The 17025-nt window shown below is 55.5% G+C and overlaps 2 protein-coding genes across 6 annotated transcripts in view; one reads left to right on the top strand and one right to left on the bottom strand.

Moving 5' to 3' along the window:
- Positions 1 to 6166: 6166 nt before the first annotated feature.
- On the top strand, positions 6167 to 15310 carry FPGS (folylpolyglutamate synthase). Of its 3 annotated transcripts, XR_010841849.1 has the most exons (16): positions 6185 to 6373; positions 7593 to 7721; positions 7811 to 7864; positions 7951 to 8015; positions 9601 to 9715; positions 9864 to 9944; positions 10076 to 10137; positions 10226 to 10328; positions 10650 to 10727; positions 10969 to 11116; positions 11245 to 11334; positions 12123 to 12273; positions 12598 to 12673; positions 12781 to 12925; positions 13542 to 13608; positions 14445 to 15310. XR_010841849.1 is itself a non-coding variant. In XM_059072599.2 (15 exons), the coding sequence occupies exons 1-15, from the start codon at positions 6236 to 6238 to the stop codon at positions 14834 to 14836; spliced, it is 1749 nt and encodes a 582-aa protein (XP_058928582.1). In that variant the 5' UTR covers positions 6167 to 6235; the 3' UTR covers positions 14837 to 15310. The 3 variants fall into 3 exon arrangements, 2 of the variants coding, with proteins under 2 accessions (XP_058928582.1, XP_058928583.1); XM_059072599.2 differs by lacking the exon at positions 12781 to 12925 and having other exon boundaries at positions 6167 to 6373; XM_059072600.2 differs by lacking the exons at positions 9864 to 9944; positions 12781 to 12925.
- Positions 15311 to 15721: 411 nt separating this feature from the next.
- ENG (endoglin) overlaps positions 15722 to 17025 on the bottom strand; it is a 31683-nt gene continuing 30379 nt past the window's right edge. For 2 of the 3 annotated variants that reach the window (XM_067040664.1, XM_067040663.1), the window contains exons 12-13: positions 16912 to 17013; positions 16569 to 16785 (exon numbers count right to left, since the gene is read on the bottom strand). In XM_067040664.1, the coding sequence (XP_066896765.1) occupies positions 16661 to 16785; positions 16912 to 17013 (227 nt within the window). In that variant the 3' untranslated portion in view covers positions 16569 to 16660. Of the gene's footprint in view, positions 16786 to 16911; positions 17014 to 17025 lie in introns of all 3 variants that reach the window. The other variant, XM_059072589.2, reaches the window with a different exon arrangement.

The following is a 17025-nucleotide window of genomic DNA, read 5'->3' as shown; positions in this document are numbered from 1 at the left end:
AGGGAGGTGTCGGGGAAGCCCAGGGAACAAAGGGTTTCAGGAAGGAGGGCGTTGTCAGGTCACCAACCGTGTCACCTGCCACTGGAGAGTGATAAACAGAGCACATGGGGTTCTGAGCACAGTCCCAATTGTTTGTTTCCTCAGGGTCATTTTGAGAAATACAATTGCACGGTCAAAGGGAGGCCCATTTTTAAGGTTCGCTGCCCTCCTAATAAACTAAATCCATCAAACACCTTTGTAGCCAGAGTCAGGGCAAGGATAAGGAGAGGCTGTGCCGCTGAGGATATGGAATTCTGTTTAAGGCAAGCTTCTTTTCACCCAGTGACAGAAAAGTGTTTTCTTGTAGGTCACTGGATATGAATTGATATTCAGAGGTGGGGAAGTCATTATGTATATCGGTGGGACAGAACCCTGGTGTGGCCATCAGAAACGTACCTCCCTTCTGAATGCTAGGCTTCTGCGTAAACCTGCCTATGAGCTTGAACCCCCCTTGGTCTCCACAGGACCCTGGATGGGGGCGGCGAAGGGGCAGCAGGACTCCTCTAGTCCAGGCTCTCCGGAGCGCGGTGGCCTTTGGACGCTCTTGTCCTCATCAAGACCCCCGCTAGAAATTATGACCTGGGACACAACTCATTTCAACCCTTGTTCTGCCAAGGAGGAGAATGAGAGTCAGGATCAGAGAGAGGAAGCGAATTGCCCAAGGTCACACAGCTCATTGAGAGCAGAGATTGACCAGACAAGTGGTAAGAGTAGGGGCACGGGTAAGAGCCAGAAAACCTGGGTTTGTATCTTGGCTCTGCCGCATACTGGCTGTGTCACCCTGAGTGAGTTGCTTACCCTCTGTGAGCCTCCATTCCGCTACCTGTAAAGTGGGGATAATCTCTAATTCGTACAAACCTTGTGAGGATTTAAAAGAGATTGCAGGGCTTCCCTGTGGTGCAGTGGTTGAGAATCCGCCTGCCGATGCAGGGGACATGGGTTCGAGCCCTGGTCCGGGAAGATCCCACATGCCTCGGAGCAACTAGGCCCACGTGCCACAACTACCGAAGCCCACACGCCTAGAGCCCGTGCTCTGCAACAAGAGAAGCCACCGCAATGAGAAGCCCGCGCACCACAACGAAGAGTAGCCCCCGCTCGCGGCAACTAGAGAAAGCCCGCGCGCAGCAAGGAAGACCCAACGCAGCCAAAAATAAATAAATAGAATAAACAAATTTATTAAAAAAAAGAGAGAGATTGCAATGCCAAGTACAGGGCTAAGTGCTTAATAATAGCTAAAAGAACCCACCCAAAAAAGCAAAGAGGAAGAGCTTAGGGGAAGGGTGTTTCAGGCAGAGACGAATGTTGGGTGGAGGTGGAAGAGGCCAAGGCCAGTTTCTAAAGTCCTTTCCAGCTGTCACGCTGAGGCAGGAGAGGGGGCAGTAACTCAGGCAGACCTGAATTTAGAAAGCCCAGCGTGGTGCCTCTGCTGACCTGTTGTGTGGCCCCAAGCTGGCTCTGGCCCTCTCTGGGCCTCAGCCTCCTGGCCCTACAGCCTCTAATCAGTGTTGCAAATATTCGTTCTTCACAAGTTTCATTCTTTACTATTCTCTTGCGCCCTGGACAGGGCACTCCAAGAGCAGAGCCTTGTCATCTGTCCCCAGAACGCAGTGTCCCCAGCACCCAGCCCAGGTCTGGCATAGAGACAATTTCTCATCGAATGGATGAGGGAATGGGTGGATTCACGTCCTTTCCTTTTGGGAGGGTGTGGGTTGAAGCAGGAGCCCTGGCCCCTCACTTACCCTCCACACATGCCTGCAGACCTGCCTCACGTGGGTGAACACTGGCCTGCTTGCCAGTTTCTCTGTGCCCTTGTTTTCCTTTCTTTGCTCTCCAGACAATGGCTTTGTTTCTATTGTTCTTTATGGAGAATGGTTGTGGCACCAAAAGGCCAACAGTGGCTCTCCAGGTGCCCTATTAAGATGCCTTTGGTTTTCTCCTTTATATATTTCTCTATTTTCTTCTACAAACATCTGTGGCTTTTCAAATAAAAAGCAATGATGCAAAAGAGAGGAGTGGACCGCTAAAGAAATACAAATGACTTTTTTTTTTTTTTTTTTTTTTGCGGTACGCGGGCCTCTCACTGTTGTGGCCTCTCCCGTTGCGGAGCGCAGGCTCCGGACGCGCAGGCTCGGCGGCCACGGCTCACGGGCCCAGCCGCTCCGCGGCACGTGGGATCTTCCCGGACCGGGGCACGAATCCGTGTCCCCTGCATCGGCAGGCGGGCTCTCAACCACTGCGCCACCAGGGAAGCCCACAAATGACTTTTAAACATAAGAAAAATGCTCACCCTCCTTCACAATAAAATAAATGCAAATGATAACTGTCCTGAGAATCCATTTTTCCACCTATGCACTTGGCAAGATCAAAGTTGGCTAACAGTGTATGTTGGTGAAGCAGCAGCTGGTCCATGCCCTGCAGGGGTTGGAAACCAGTCCTGTCCCTCTGGAGGACAACGTGGCAATCTGTATGAAAGTGTCAAATGCAAATCACCTTTGACCTAGCCATTGCATTTCCTGGAATGTATCCATCAGATGTGCTCACACTTGGAAGAAATGATGTGACCCATTGTAGCATTGCTTGTGATGGCAAAATATTGAAAACCTAAATGTCCATCTGTAGGAGACTGGCTAAATACATGACAGTACTTCTTCAGCAAGGAGTACTATGCAGCTTTGAAAAAAGAAATTCGCCAATGGGGCAGCTCTTATGTGCCAACACAGTCCAGAATAAGGTCCAGGATATAAAGGTATGTGGAAAAAGTACAATGCAGACTCATGTATATAGTCTGCTGCTATCTTTGAGTATAAAAGGGAAATCAAAATATATTTGTATTTGCTTATAAATGCATAAAATGTCTCTGGAAAGATCACAAGAAACATAACTTTGCTTTTGGGGAGGGGAATAAGGATGCTAAGACCTGGGGTGTGAAGGAAGCTTTTCTCTGGGTTCCTTTTTGGTACCTCTGACTATTTGAATGATATGATGTATCATCCATCCAAAAAAAAAATTTAGAATAAAAACAAAATAAAAAGTAAGGAAAAGAAAATAAATCTATTCTATCCCTTCCCCTTTTCAATTTCCTGGCGTCACTGGCTACGAAAATTGTCGTTGGAGGGAATTCCCTGGTGGTCCAGTGGTTAGGACTCAGCACTTTCACTGCCAAGATCCTGCAGGCCACGCGGCACGGCCAAAAAAATTTTTGTCCTTGGAGACCATGGAGGAAGCAGAGGTCCAGGGGACAGGTGACATGCCCAAGGCCACTGGGTGACTTTGCCAAGGCTCCAGTCACCAGTTATAATTTCCTGCACAACTGGGATGATACCAGATAAGATCCCTGGAATTTTCTGTGCTGTTTCTTGCCTTCTGCGTCTCTACATCTATTTCAGTTTCCAACTTGAGCTGAGGTGTGCAGTTCAACGATTTTTTAGGACTGTTGAGTTCACCCCACTGTAGAGAAGGGCTGCATCAGGTCAGAGGGGAGAACTGACAGGACTGCTTTGCTCAGAACAAAGGGAAAGAAATCAGTCAAGATTCAGGAAAGTAGGCAACAGGATTTTCCATTAAGAAATTGAATTGCATTTAGAAGGCAATAAAATGGTTCGAAGGAGGGATGAAAAGGTCAGATTTGCACTTTGGAAGACTTGCTTCCAAATCATCCAAATGAGGAGGGAATCTCCCTCCCGGGATCTCATTTTCCCTGGGATCTTATTCTTAGAAGAATGGCTGAGAGCTCCAATACCCGCTGTTACAAATGAATCAACTAGGGCTGCCACTAATAGATCAAGAAAAAAATACTTCGCATATAGAGGACAGAACCGAGGACTCACATCTGTGATACCCAAAGTGCTTTATAATTGACAATAATGTGCTGAACAGACGTTGGAAATACATGTAGGCCAATGATGAGTGAGAGGCAGTTTACTAAAATAAATGCCTGGAAAGATACTCAGTTTCACTGCAGCCAGGGAAATACAGAATACAAATGACAGGGTACTCTACATCCAGTCGTCTGGGGGACATTCTGGAAGAGAGGGGCTCTCCTCACACTACACAACTGGTGGGCTGCAACGTTTACAAGTGTTGGCGGGAAGGAATGCAAACACCCCTGGACCCAACTGTCCCCCTCTGCACAATCTCACCCCCGCAGAAATATAAGCCCCTGGTGTAGATGCTATCCACTGTGGCAGAACACTGCAGGCAAGTAGGGGATGCATTAGGGTACAGCCACTGCTGCAGAGTTAGCAGCGCCCCCTCACCCTCAGTGGGGGAGGGCGGCAGGAAGGAGGTACAGAGGCTAGGAATAAGGACTCTGGGGCCAGAGTTCAAAGCTTGAGTTTGTGACTTGAGCATGTGTCTTTATTCCTTTGTGTCTCAGTTTCCTCACTTGTGAAACAGGATATAATACTAGCACCCGTTTCATAGAGTTTTGTTGATTAAATGAGCAACTATGTAGAATATGTTTAAAACAGTGCCTGGCCCAGAAAGGTGCTACTTAACTATTTGTTAAGTGTCTTAGAGGGATCCCTATGAGCTTATTGTTGAGTAAGAAAGTTAAGATGCAAAAAAATCTCGTTGTCTGCATCATCAAGGCCCTATAAGGAGTTCCCTGGTGGTCTGCTGGTTAGGATTCCATGCTTTCACTGCCGTGGCCTAGGTTCAATCCCTGGTCTAGGAACTGAGATCCTGGAGGCCAGGTGGGGCGCGCCACCTCCCCCCGCCACCAAAAAAAACCCCAAAACTAAAACAAAAACCAAAAACAGAAAAGATCAAGGCCTTATAGATGTCTAGGTGTGTCCAGGATTTCATGAGCACAGACAACCGTGAGACACACACTTGGCTGTCAGTAAGAATTACCAAAGGAGAACCGGGGTTGGAGGTTGGGGGCGAGGGTTAAGCAAAAGAGAAATCATTTAAAGCCTCTTTATGATTTTTTTTATTCAGTTATTAAATTACAATGTATAAAGAAAGTTTCAATGATTTTTTAAAAAGAACACTAAGAGAGAAAAGGACTTGTCTGTCTCCCGTGCGGCAGGGGTGGGGCACCCTGCAGTGATATGAAAAGCGGAAGTCCAGCCAATGACAGTCTTCTCAACATATTTGTTTATTTCAAAAAATCAAACAATCTCTGATAAATATTTATCCCCAATGACTGCAGGAAAGAGAGAGGCGCTACTGGTACTGAAACCCCATCAGTTGTTAAGGGACTGCCTTTTATCTGAGGAAACTTCTCTGGAGGCTTTTTGCAGCAATTCCCCCACCTCCATGCAAACACACACACCTTTCCAGATCTCAGCTGTAGAAAGGGAATCTCCATACTACTTTTTTCCATGCTAGCTGTTGGGGCCAAGAAGGTCATAGACAGAAAAAGTTCTGAAAACTTTTGAAAACAAATGGGAGTCTTCCACCCCCAGGTAGGACAGATTATTGCCCCCTCCGTGGGTGGCTCTGCCATCCATTCCATTTGATCAGATGACAAATCTGATCTTGTCATCCCTCCTTAGAACCATTTTATTGTCATCTAAATGTAATCAAATTTCTTATAGGGCTACAAGGTCCTGCTGGATCTGGCATCCTGTCATCCCAGGGCTCTCTGACTGCGCTCCATCTCCAGGCCTCGTGAGGCCAGGATGTCGCCTCTTCCAGGAAGCCTTCCCAGGCTGCCCAGGAACGGTTAGGGGCCCCAGTAGCGTAGGTGCCTGGTTTTTGGCCTATTGCCCCACAAGCGAGCTCTCAGATTCGACAGAGCAGAGGCCTCTCCCCCGCCGCCCTGGGTCTCTGCGTTGGATCGGGACGTTTGGGGGCCAGGATTCACCGACCTCCCTAAGGTGTCCGCCAGTTCTGTCATTCTATCCCGGCTCGAAGCTGGTTCTGGCCTGGAGCAGGTCTGCTGACTGGGACTGGCTAATTTGGGGGGCGCAGTCGGGTCCTTGAGAGGATGATGACGAAAGGAGCGCTTATTTCTCTAAGGCAGAGGACTCTCTCGGGACCGTGCCCCTCATAAACATGAATGAAGCTCTCCGCCCCGCCCCAGGACCTGCCCCTCACAAGGATGGCGTCCCGCAGATTCTTATTGGTGCCGGTGGGCTCGTTGGGCAACGCTGAGTGGCGGAGGGCGGAGGCGAGTCGGGGGCGGGGCCAGGAGAGGGGCGTGGCGTATTCCGTCCGGGCCTAGCGTGCCGCCGTTTGCATCTCTACTATGTCGCGGGCACGCTGCCACCTGCGCTCGGCTCTCTTCCTGGCAGCGGTTTCTTCGCGTGGTGCAACAACCGGGGTCGCAGCGAGGCGAGTATTGAGCGCATGGCCTGCGCCGCAGGAGCCCGGCATGGAGTATCAGGTATTGGAGGGAGGTCCTGCAATGACACGTGAGCCGGGCCTGAGGCGCTTGGCGTTTGGCCTCCGCCAGCTGAGAGAGGGGCCAGGAGCCTGGGACTGGGGGACTCGTGGGGGCGGGGACATCCTGGATTCCGGAGGTGGGGACAGGCACCAGGAAGTTGGACCCGGGGTACCGGATTTGGGAATTCTGAGGCTGAAGTGTACCGCGTTAGAGAGTGGGAAGGGACGCCGTGTGATAGGACCAAGAGATCCAGTGGCTCAGCTGAGGTTCTGGAGTTCCAGTGTCTCCGGACTCAGAACCAGCAGTTGGGTTGGGGGAGGGGAAAGGGATTCAGGAGTTCAGACTTGGGAGATTCAGAGTATAGGTCTGGGTTGGCGTCTCTAGGATTCAGGAGATGAAGATCCAAGTGCCTGGAATTGGGGAGCAGGCAGGACTCGGGTCAGTGGGGGTGGTGCAAGAATCTGGAAAACAGAAAGCTTCCTCCTGGCTCTGTGCCAGGGGCCAGTTGCCTGAGACCAGAAACTGATGCTGGCCAGGCAGGTGGCACCAGTGTGAAGAGAGTGGGTCCTCCAACCAGCCACTGAGGCCCTGAGGGGAAATAAACATCACCCCCACTTCCACCCCACCCCCCAAATGGAAGTATATAGTATAGTCCTGAGGTTATACCTACTTGCTTTCTTGTCTGAGTGGCCCTGGCACACCCTTCCTCCCGCTGAGACTCCTCTTCCCCATCTGGTTGCTTCGAGCCAACTCTTCTCTGGGTCAGAATATGGTACCCCAATCCTTAATGCCAAGTCCTGGGCATGGAAACCTCCAGGAACTCCTAGTTCTAATTCCTTCCGTTCTAAGACCCCAGCCTTCTATAGTTCTGGCCCTGCCCTAAGAGGGGCCCAGTAGAGTGGTGGACCATGGAGAGAATGAGGGCAAAAGCCTGAGCGTGAAGCCTGGGGAGGCCGAACAGGAAGCGAGGATGGTCCCCTTAGTCATTTTGCCTGCTTTGCCTGGCACTCCCTGGGTGGGTCTGAACCGCCCCAGGCTCCCATTTCTGCTAGAACTGGAAAGATGCCACTTCTTTCTCACTGGTGCCTAACTTCTAGGCTGGGGAAACAGGGCTGGCATGGCCGGCCTGGGCCCTGGCCTGGCCACTGGTATGCTGGGTTCCTCTGTCCCTGTGGATCCCTAATGAGCCTTGACCTACTACCTGGGCACTCATTGCCAGGATGCCGTGCGCACACTCAACACCCTGCAGACCAATGCCAACTACCTGGAGCAGGTGAAGCGCCAGCGGGGTGACCCCCAGAAGCAACTGGAAGCCATGAAGCTGTACTTGGCACGGAGCGGGCTGCAGGTAAGGTGGGGAGGGCCTCTGACCACCCCCCATTCCCATCTGTCTATGAGTCCTGTGGCTGAGGCGGGGGCCTTGTCCGTCTGTCCTAGGTGGAGGACTTGGACCAACTGAATATCATCCATGTCACTGGGACCAAGGGGAAGGTGAGCCACAGGACCCGGGGGGGTAGGACGTGCACTCGGTGGGCTGGGGTGGGGGGACCTTCCCAGACAAGACCTTTTCTTTCTAGGGCTCCACCTGTGCCTTCACTGAACGTATCCTCCGAAGCTATGGCCTGAAGACGGGATTCTTTAGGTACTGAGGTACAGTGGGATGTGGTGTCTCCTAGCTCTCTGGGGGGCTCTGGAACCAGCCAGCACCTCGGGGCCAGGGTCACCCCCAGCAGCTCAGCTGCATGTCTCTCTGCCTAGTGTTCATTCATTCAGCAAACACTCAATTAGCATTTACCAGTTAGCCCAAGTTTATGGCAATCTTTAATTTTCATAACAGAAAGAAATTAGGGAGGGGGGCAGCAACTTGAATGGATAAACGAAATACACAGCTGGAATAGTCAGTTAGTTATCTTTTTATTTAGTTATTATTTGGCCACGCTTAGCGGCATGTGGGATCTTAATTCCCCAACCAGGGATCGAACCCGTGCCCCCTGCTTTGGAAGTGCAGAGTCTTAACCACCGGACCACCAAGGAAGTCCCTCAGATATCTTTTTATTAACTTAAATTCCTTATACAGTTTTTAAATCACGTAGAAATATTTATCAACTAGGGCACCTTTGCCATAAGGAGCAGAAAACCAGGCTAGTAAGGGCTTAAACAATAAGCAACAACTCTGTTGAGGCCTCCCAGGTGGGCAGCGGAAGGGAGCCCTTCCGCTGTGCCAGCCTCAGCTGCTGCCCTCCAGGCAGCACCCCCTCTTGGTTGCACTCAGGCATCTAAACTCACACCAGAGGATGGGGGCGCAGGGTGATTAGACATGGGTCTCTCTTCCCTGGAGCTGTACGTGCCTTCTTAAGCCTGTCACCGGTAGAGCAGTGGGACCCACATGATGGCAGGTTGCTCAGGATTTGGTCCTGAAGCTTGGGGCGTTCAAGATTTTGGCCTCCTTTTATTTTACCAGTTCCATCAAGTGACCTCTGTAAACATCTGAAACCTGCCGACTGAGGTCATTTCAGACCAATGTGTTTTCCCTCAGCAGTTCTTCATTCAAATTAAAGAAATGGAGTAGATTCATAATACCAGAGGGCCCTCGAGGATTTAAATATAAGCCAACAATCTCTCTTCCAAAATAATGTTTGGGGTAAAAACCCAGCCTTTGACTTGGGCCCATGTGGCCTCATGGGCCAGGCTGGGGATGCAGCTTGAACACAGCAGGTGGGGCCTTGCCCTCAAGCGCAGGAAGACAGACATTATGGGGGCAGATGTTGGCCGAGTGACTGATCGATGTGGGATGGGGAAGCATGGGGGGCTGTGGGAGCCCGGAGAGCATGTCTGAGCAGTCTTGGTGGGGCGGGGTCCTTTCTCTTTTTTGGAGGAGCCGTCTTAGTTGAGACCTGTGGAGTGGACATGTGTATAGGCCTGGAGACAGGAAATTTGGCGGGTGGGGAGCTGGAGGAAGTAATAATAGTCCAGAGGGGCTGGGGCACAGGGAACTACCAAGGGATGTGTGAGAGGCGAGGCCAGTGGCATCAGACCCGCCGGGGCCTGGTAGGCTGAGATGAGGAGCTGGGAGTCTCTAAAGGGCAGGGGGGAAGCGACAGAAGGGTTTTCAGCCGGGCAGTGACATAGTTAGATTCGTTTTTCTGAAAGACAGGTCTGACCGTGGGGAGGGAGACAGCCTGGGGGTCTTGGGAAGGGAGTCCTGATGACCCTAGGTCTCTCGGCAGCTCTCCCCACCTGGTGCAGGTGCGTGAGCGGATCCGAATCAATGGGCAGCCCATAAGCCCCGAGCTCTTCACCAAGCACTTCTGGCGCCTCTACCACCGGCTGGAGGAGACCAAGGTGCCCGTGCCAGAGGGCTGGTGGGTGGGCAGGGTAAGGGGCCCGGAGTGGGTGGATAGACCCAGAGGGCACTGCACGTCCCGGGACACCACCTTCCCCAGGGCAGAGGCTGCAGGGGCCCCGAGCTCTGATGTGACCGTGCCCACAGGATGGCGGCAGCTGCGTCTCCATGCCTGGCTACTTCCGCTTCCTCACACTCATGGCTTTCCACGTCTTCCTCCAAGAGAAGGTGTGTGTGCCCACCACTCCCCAGAGCCCTGTGTTCCAGGCCTTGGGAAGGGGAATCTCGGCAGACCAGGGGCTCCCGTGTGGCATCCGGGAGCCCCTGTACCCCCTGCCATGCCCTCTGATCCTCTTCAGGTGGACCTGGCAGTGATGGAAGTGGGCATCGGCGGGGCTTACGACTGCACCAACATCATCAAGTGAGGGGGAGCGGCTTGAGGAGAGGGATGGTGGCCGGAAGCCCGGTGGCCGGGGGCAAGGGCATCATGGCTCTTTCATCCCCCCCAGGAAGCCTGTGGTGTGTGGGGTCTCGTCTCTTGGCATCGACCACACTGGCCTTCTGGGGGACACGATGGAGAAGATCGCATGGCAGAAAGGGGGCATTTTTAAGGTGACCAGGCAGCCCTGGGGAGGGAGGTACATGGATGGCCTGGGCCCCAAGATTCAGGGAAGTGGGGGTGGGGGGGGCAGGGTCATCTGTATCCTCCTGACTCAGGACGAGGTCTCGGGCATCAGTGGGGTCTGGCTTCTCGTCCCAGCTCTGCATGGCACTGGAACAAGTTGAGCCCCATCTCTGGCCTTAGTTTCCCCATCGAGGGGTTCCCAAAGGTTTGATGCGGGGGAGGGCTGAGTGGGCCACCCAGAACCAGGCATGTGGGGGCCAGTGATGGGAGATGGAGGGCGCTGGGCTCACTCTCCGTGGCGTCCACAGTGTGGCGCCCCCGCCTTCACCGTGCCCCAGCCTGACGGGCCCCTGGCAGTGCTGAGGGACCGCGCTCAGCAGATCTCAGTGAGTCTGATTGGGACAGCTGGGGGGGGTGGTGGCTGACTGGGGAGGTACTTTATCCTTTGGGGCCTCAGTTTGCTCATCTGTGCTCGTCCAGCTGGAGGACATCTCGGTTCTAGGAACAGGACGTGGTGGGTTGTGGCTGATGGGGAAAGATGGAAGGGCTGATGGCATCGGGGAGGGCCTGCTGGCCGAGGAGGCAGCAGCAGCTCCCCTGACCAGCTGCTGCCCATCTCCTCTGCAGTGTCCCCTCTACCTGTGCCCACCACTAGAAGCCCTGGAGGAAGGGGGGCCACTGCTGACCCTGGGCCTGGAGGGGGAGCACCAGAGGTCCAATGCCGCCTTGGCCTTGCAGCTGGCTCACTGCTGGCTGCAGCAAAAGGGCTACCGGGGTAAGTGGGCAGGTGAGTGGGTGGGCAGGGGACATGTGGAAGCTGCCTCTGAGGGCCCTTAGGTGAGGCCTGAGTACACTGAGTCCCACACAGCCCTCCCTCTCCCTTCCCTCCCCTCCACTGCCCAGATACTGGAGAGCTGAAAGCATCCAGGCCAAGCCTCCTGGGGCAGCTGCCCCTGGCACCTGTGTTCCAGCCCTCAGCCCACATGCAGCATGGTGAGTTGGACCTTCTTCCTGCCCAGCCAGGCTGCTTCAGATGTTTCTTTTGGTCTCCTGAGAGGTGGGGACAGTTCAAGATGGTGCCTTAAGAGAAAGGACTGAAGTCAGTGAGCTTCCCACACCTTGAGTTCATGAACTCTTTCTGAGCCCATTTCCCCACCTGCCAAATGAGATGATGATAGGGCCCACTGTGAGGTGACATCACTAAGGGACTGAGTCCAGAGCCCGGCAGATATGGGATAAAGCGCCCGGCCACTGGTAGCTGCCACACTACCATCCTTGTCATCATCATCATAAGACCATGAGGTTCTTGAGGATGGTGATATTGTCAGGCTTCTTGCTTGCCCCCAAAGCCTTCAGCACACAGTAGGTCCTCGTGGCTGTTAAGCCCCTTCAGCAGTTGGTTCCAGTGTGCCCACTGTGTGCCAGGCTCCAGGTCAGGGCCATGACACAGTCCTGGAGCTAGGTGGATTACATCCCAGCCCAAGTGTCACTTGCTCTGTGACCTAATCTCTCTGAGCTAAGGGTTCTCTGCCTGAAACTTGGGACTGATATATGATAGCATGCCCCCTCTCAGGGCCGCCTGGATGATTCCACCAGATGAGGCAGCCGAAGAGCTGATCCCAGTGGCTAGTGCCCAGTAAGAGGCTCCTGGGCTGTCAGAGCGGCCAGCAGCGGGGGCTGTACGGGCGGGTAGTGTGTGCGAGTCGAGGACTGGAGTGGGAGGATGTAGAAGGGCAGCCTCGCGGCTGCCGCTGGAGGACTGCCTTGCTCCCCTCCCCCAGGGCTTCGGGACACGGAGTGGCCGGGCCGGACGCAGTTGCTGCGGCGGGGCCCCCTCACTTGGTACCTGGACGGCGCGCACACCACCAGCAGCATGCAGGCCTGCGTGCGCTGGTTCCGCCAGGCGCTGCACAGCCGCGAGAGGCCGGGCGGGTGAGCTGCGGACAGAGGCGGGGCTGGGGCGGGACCTCGGGTAAGGATGGGGCGGGACCCGGGGACGGGGGCGGGACTTGGCCAATGGAGAGGAGAGGAACCTTGAGGAAGGATGGAGCGGGGCCCCGGGCAGGACTGGGCCAGTGGGGAGGGGCGGGGCCTCGGGGAAGGATGGGGCGGGTCGCAGGGACGGGGTCGGACTGGGACAGTAGGGAGGAGGGAAGTTTTTGGAGGAAGGATGGGGCGGGGCCCGCGGAGAAGGGGTGGGAGGCGCCGCTCTGACCCGACCCTTCCCCCCCCCCCCGCTCCTCACCACTCACGCAGCGGGTCTGAGGTGCGTGTCTTGCTCTTCAACTCCACTGGGGACCGGGATTCCGCGGCCCTGCTGAAGCTGCTGCAGGTGAGGGACTGGCTGGGGGATGGACAGCAGGCAACCCAGCCCTGGTTCTGGCTTTGACCCCCAGCAGCGGTGCCTTCATCCCTGAGCCTCTGTTTCCTCAACTGTAGAATGGGAGTGATTTTTCCTCTCCCCCCCTGAATTGTACTGAGGATTAAATGTGAAAGCACTGGGCACGGGGAAGTCAAGTCACAGGTCATTGTCCTCATTCTCCTCCATGGCCACACTCAAGCCCAGGATTACAGTGAGGACCAGGTAAGTGGTGTAAGGTGCAGGCTCTGGATTCACTTGTCAGGCCCTTTTAGCTGCTAGCAATGACCCTGGATAAGAGATGGCATTGCCCTGAGCCTCAGTTTGCCTCTCCAGAGAACAGGGCTGCTACGAGGATACCTGCTTCTAAAGTTTCGTTTAAGGAGTCACTGGGCTATAAGGCATATAGGGAGGGGCCCTTCTCTGCCCAAGGAAACTGAGCCTGCCCTAGACTGTCGGGGCTGAAATGGTTCCTAGTGACCGTTTCCCATTTCACAGACCAGGATGCTGAGGCTGTTCTTCATATCCAGAACCTCGATCCTTTGCGCTCAGTAGCTGGGTCACCTTGAGCAAATGCAGCCCCCCCCGCTCCAGCCTCTGTCTCCCCATCTGTGTTGGGCCATGCTGCCCAGGCCACAGGCCCGGCAGGGTATATTGAGGTAGATGGGGGGCATGGAAGTGTTGTGGCTCGGTTTATGCAGCATCACTCCAGTTCAGCTGGTGGGGGGGCATCTCCAGAGATGGGGACGTGTACGTGGACTCCGGGGGTGCCGTGTGGAAGTTGAGATAGGGGGCATCCTCTCAGGGCTCTGACACTGAGCTTCTCCCCTTGGCCTTCTAGCCCTGCCAGTTTGACTATACCATTTTCTGCCCTAACCTGACAGAGGTGTCGTCCACGGACAATGCAGGTGAGAGGTGACAGGCACGGTCCGTCCGGCGGGCAGGGGGCGGAGGGCCCTGAGGTGGATTGCTCTGTTGGTGACCGTGAGAGCTTTTGAACTGAAGGTCTTGGGTAGGAACTAGATTTGTTTTATCGTATGAATAAATACCCTTTGGTACATTTTGAATTTTGCATGTGACTGCAATACTGAAAAAAGAATTGTCGGTGAAACTATTTTTCAAAATGCAGGTTACAACCCAGTGATGGTTCTTGAAATCAGTTTAGTGGGTCTCAACCAGCATTTTCAATTTTCAATAAAATAGGATAGAGAAGCGAGTGTTAGTGTGTCTTGCACAAAGTTAAGGGTAGGTATTATTTGAGGAAGATTCTGTTCCAAGTATATATGTGCACGTATGGGAGTACTGGGTTGCCACTGTAAAATGTATTTTTTACTGTGGATCATGTTAAAATTCTTTTTGAGATAATCTAAAAAATACAGATCCCGAGGCCTCACATCGGACTGTGTGGGGACAGTCCGGGAGTCTGCATTTGTAGAAGTACTTATACCCACCTGGTGATGGACCCTGGCCGTTTTACAGATGAAGGCAGCAAGGCTAGGGCAGAAAGATGCGCTTGGTAGGCCGAAGCCCCAGCTTTGAAGCTAAACTGCCTGGCCCTGTTTCTCCCCGGCTCTGTGTCGATGGGCAATCGCTGAACTTCCTGGGCCCCCGTTTCCTCATAGCACCCACTGTAAGGACGGATGATGCTTGTATAAAGCCTGGCGTCGCGCCGGTGCCCACAGCGTGCTTCCCCCTCCCCGACCCTCGGCTGCCTCGCTGATGCGCCCGTCCCTGTGCCCCGCAGACCAACAGAACTTCACAGTGACCCTGGACCAGGTGCTGCTCCGCTGCCTTGCTCACCAGCAACACTGGAGCCGCCTGCACGAGGACCAGGCCAGCCCGGAGCCTGGTGGGCCTGCACCCCTGCTGCTGGCACCCCGCCCAGCCCACACCCACACCCACAGCACCAGCTCCCTCGTCTTCAGCTGCATTTCCCACGCCTTGCAGTGGATCAGCCAAGGCCGGGACCCTGTCTTTCAGCCACCCAGTCCCCCGCGGGTCCTCTTTGCCCACCCTGTGGCCGGCAGTGGGGCCATCGTCCTCCAGGAGGCTGCTGCCATCCATGTGCTGGTCACAGGCAGCCTGCACCTGGTGGGCGGCGTGCTGAAGCTGCTGGAGCCCTCCCTGTCCCAGTAGCCGAGGCGGTGGGGTTGGAGGTGGGGTTCCCCCACACCTGCCCTGCATTTCGCCACGAACTAAATTACGTGCTTTTCGTGCCTTCCTGATTCTGTCTAGACTGGCCCCAGGGACTTGGGCTCTGGGCGGTGGTGAAATAGAGGGCTGGGGGCAGGCAGCTGAGATGTGTCTCTGAGCCTCAGGTGCCCTTGGCCTCTCCTTCCTAGTTCTCTGGCTGTTGTAGTAGACCTGACCCTCCAGCCCACCTCCCCTCCCACCCTGTCTGCTTCCTGCCTCAGGCGCAGCCTATCGTGTAAGCTGCCTGACCTAGCCTGGGGTCCTGCTGGATAGTGGCTGCTGGTTGATAGATTTCCTCCTCCCAGTGGCCTTCTGGGAGAGGAGAGGGTTCTTGCCTGGGGCCCCCTGGGGGCAGAGGGTGGCTGGAGTGATTTAAAGCCTTTAACTTTTTTTTTTTTAAAAAGAGCATTGGCTGAACATTTGATTGACTCTTGACCTCTAGCTCCCTCAGCAGACAATAGGGGGGTGGGGGCTACAGCTGGTACAGGAACTGGGTTGTGTAGGAGGAGCCTGGGCTTTGTGGCCTGGGACAAGTCCCCCCCTCCCTATGAGCCTCAGGTGGCCTGTCTGTGAAATGAGAAGAATGGACTGATATCCACTGACCATGTGCCATGCACCAGTTTGCAGACCTCCTCACAGAGAGACCTTGTGCTCGAAAATTCTCATACCCGTTTTACAGATAAGGGAACTGCGCCTGGCTTAAAGCCATGGGACCTGCCTACAGTCACACAGCCAATAAGTGGCAGGTCCAGGATTTGAACCCAGAACTGTCGCACCCCCCACCCCCAGTTTAGGTGTCACTCTCGTTCTCTCAGCCCAGCCCAGCACTGGTTTCATGGTCTGATTTATTGGTGGTGAGTATATAGGGGTGGGCCCAGGGCAGGCAGCCTGGCTGCCCGCGGGTGGCGGGGGGGGTCTCTGTGTGACAGTTGCAGGGAGGAGCTAGGCTCCCCCATCCACTTCCAGGCTGGGCCCCGCTAGGCTTCTGTTTCCCCCGCCAAAGTTGGGCCAGTCCAGATGTAGAGGCCGAAGGGAGCAGGTCCAGGTGGCTCTGGGCTGGCTGTTTCCGTGGAGGAGGCGCTGTCAGCCTGGGTGGGCTGGGCTGAGTCCGTTTTGGAGTTCTCAGCTCCTTCCTGCCCAGCCCATGTCACCGAGTACTGGATCCAGGTTAAAACTACAGGGCCTTGGGTTTCTACAGCAATGTGGACATATAGCGCAGCGGACTCTCTCTCCGTGGTCCTGGGCAGCCGTACCCCAGGCCCACTGGGTTTGAAGGTTCGTGGTGGGGTGGGGGGACCCCAAGGTGTTCCAAGCTGGTGCCCCCACTGGCGGCAGGCCTTGGAGAGGGAGGCAGGAGGGGCGGGCACAGAGGGCCTTGTCCATCCTTGCTCGAGTGGAGGGGCTGGGGTCCCAGGATAAGTTCATGGCCATTGGTTCCCAGCTGGTGGCCGCTCAGTCTCTCCCGTTAGGCAGGGGCTGGCCGGGCGGCCCCCAGGGCTCCAGGCTGGGCGCTACGCCACGCTGCTGGTGGAGCAGGGGGCTGGCCGGGCGGCCCCCGGGGCTCCAGGCTGGGCGCTACGCCACGCTGCTGGTGGAGCAGGGGGCTGGCCGGGCGGCCCCCGGGGCTCCAGGCTGGGCGCTACGCCACGCTGCTGGTGGAGCAGGGGGCTGGCCGGGCGGCCCCCAGGGCTCCAGGCTGGGCGCTACGCCACGCTGCTGGTGGAGCAGGGGGCTGGCCGGGCGGCCCCCGGGGCTCCAGGCTGGGCGCTACGCCACGCTGCTGGTGGAGCAGGGGGTGCTCTGTGTGCTCCCGATGCTGTGGTTGGTACTGCCGCTCTCCGAGGAGGCCGGGGCAGCCACCGCCACCACGGGCTCCCGCTTGCCGGGGTGACCTGGGGGCAGGGGCGGAGGTCAGGGCCCCGGCCGGGGCTCCCCACTCCCCCAGAGGCTTCGCCGGGCTCCCCCAGGTGGTGGTGGAGGGGTCCTGAGCGCTCATCGTGGGGGCCTGGGATACTCACGCGTGTGCAGGTAGATGTACCAGAGCGCGGCGGTGAGCAGGGCCCCGATGAGGAAGGCACCAAAGGTGATGCCCAGCACGGCGGGCAGGACGAGGCCTTTGTCTGCGCAACCAA

The sequence above is a fragment of the Kogia breviceps genome, chromosome 8 (assembly GCF_026419965.1).
Source record: "Kogia breviceps isolate mKogBre1 chromosome 8, mKogBre1 haplotype 1, whole genome shotgun sequence".
Classification (NCBI taxonomy): domain Eukaryota; kingdom Metazoa; phylum Chordata; class Mammalia; order Artiodactyla; family Physeteridae; genus Kogia; species Kogia breviceps.
The sequence above is the reverse complement of the archived record's forward strand: the minus strand, read 5'-3'. Positions and strand labels throughout refer to the sequence as shown.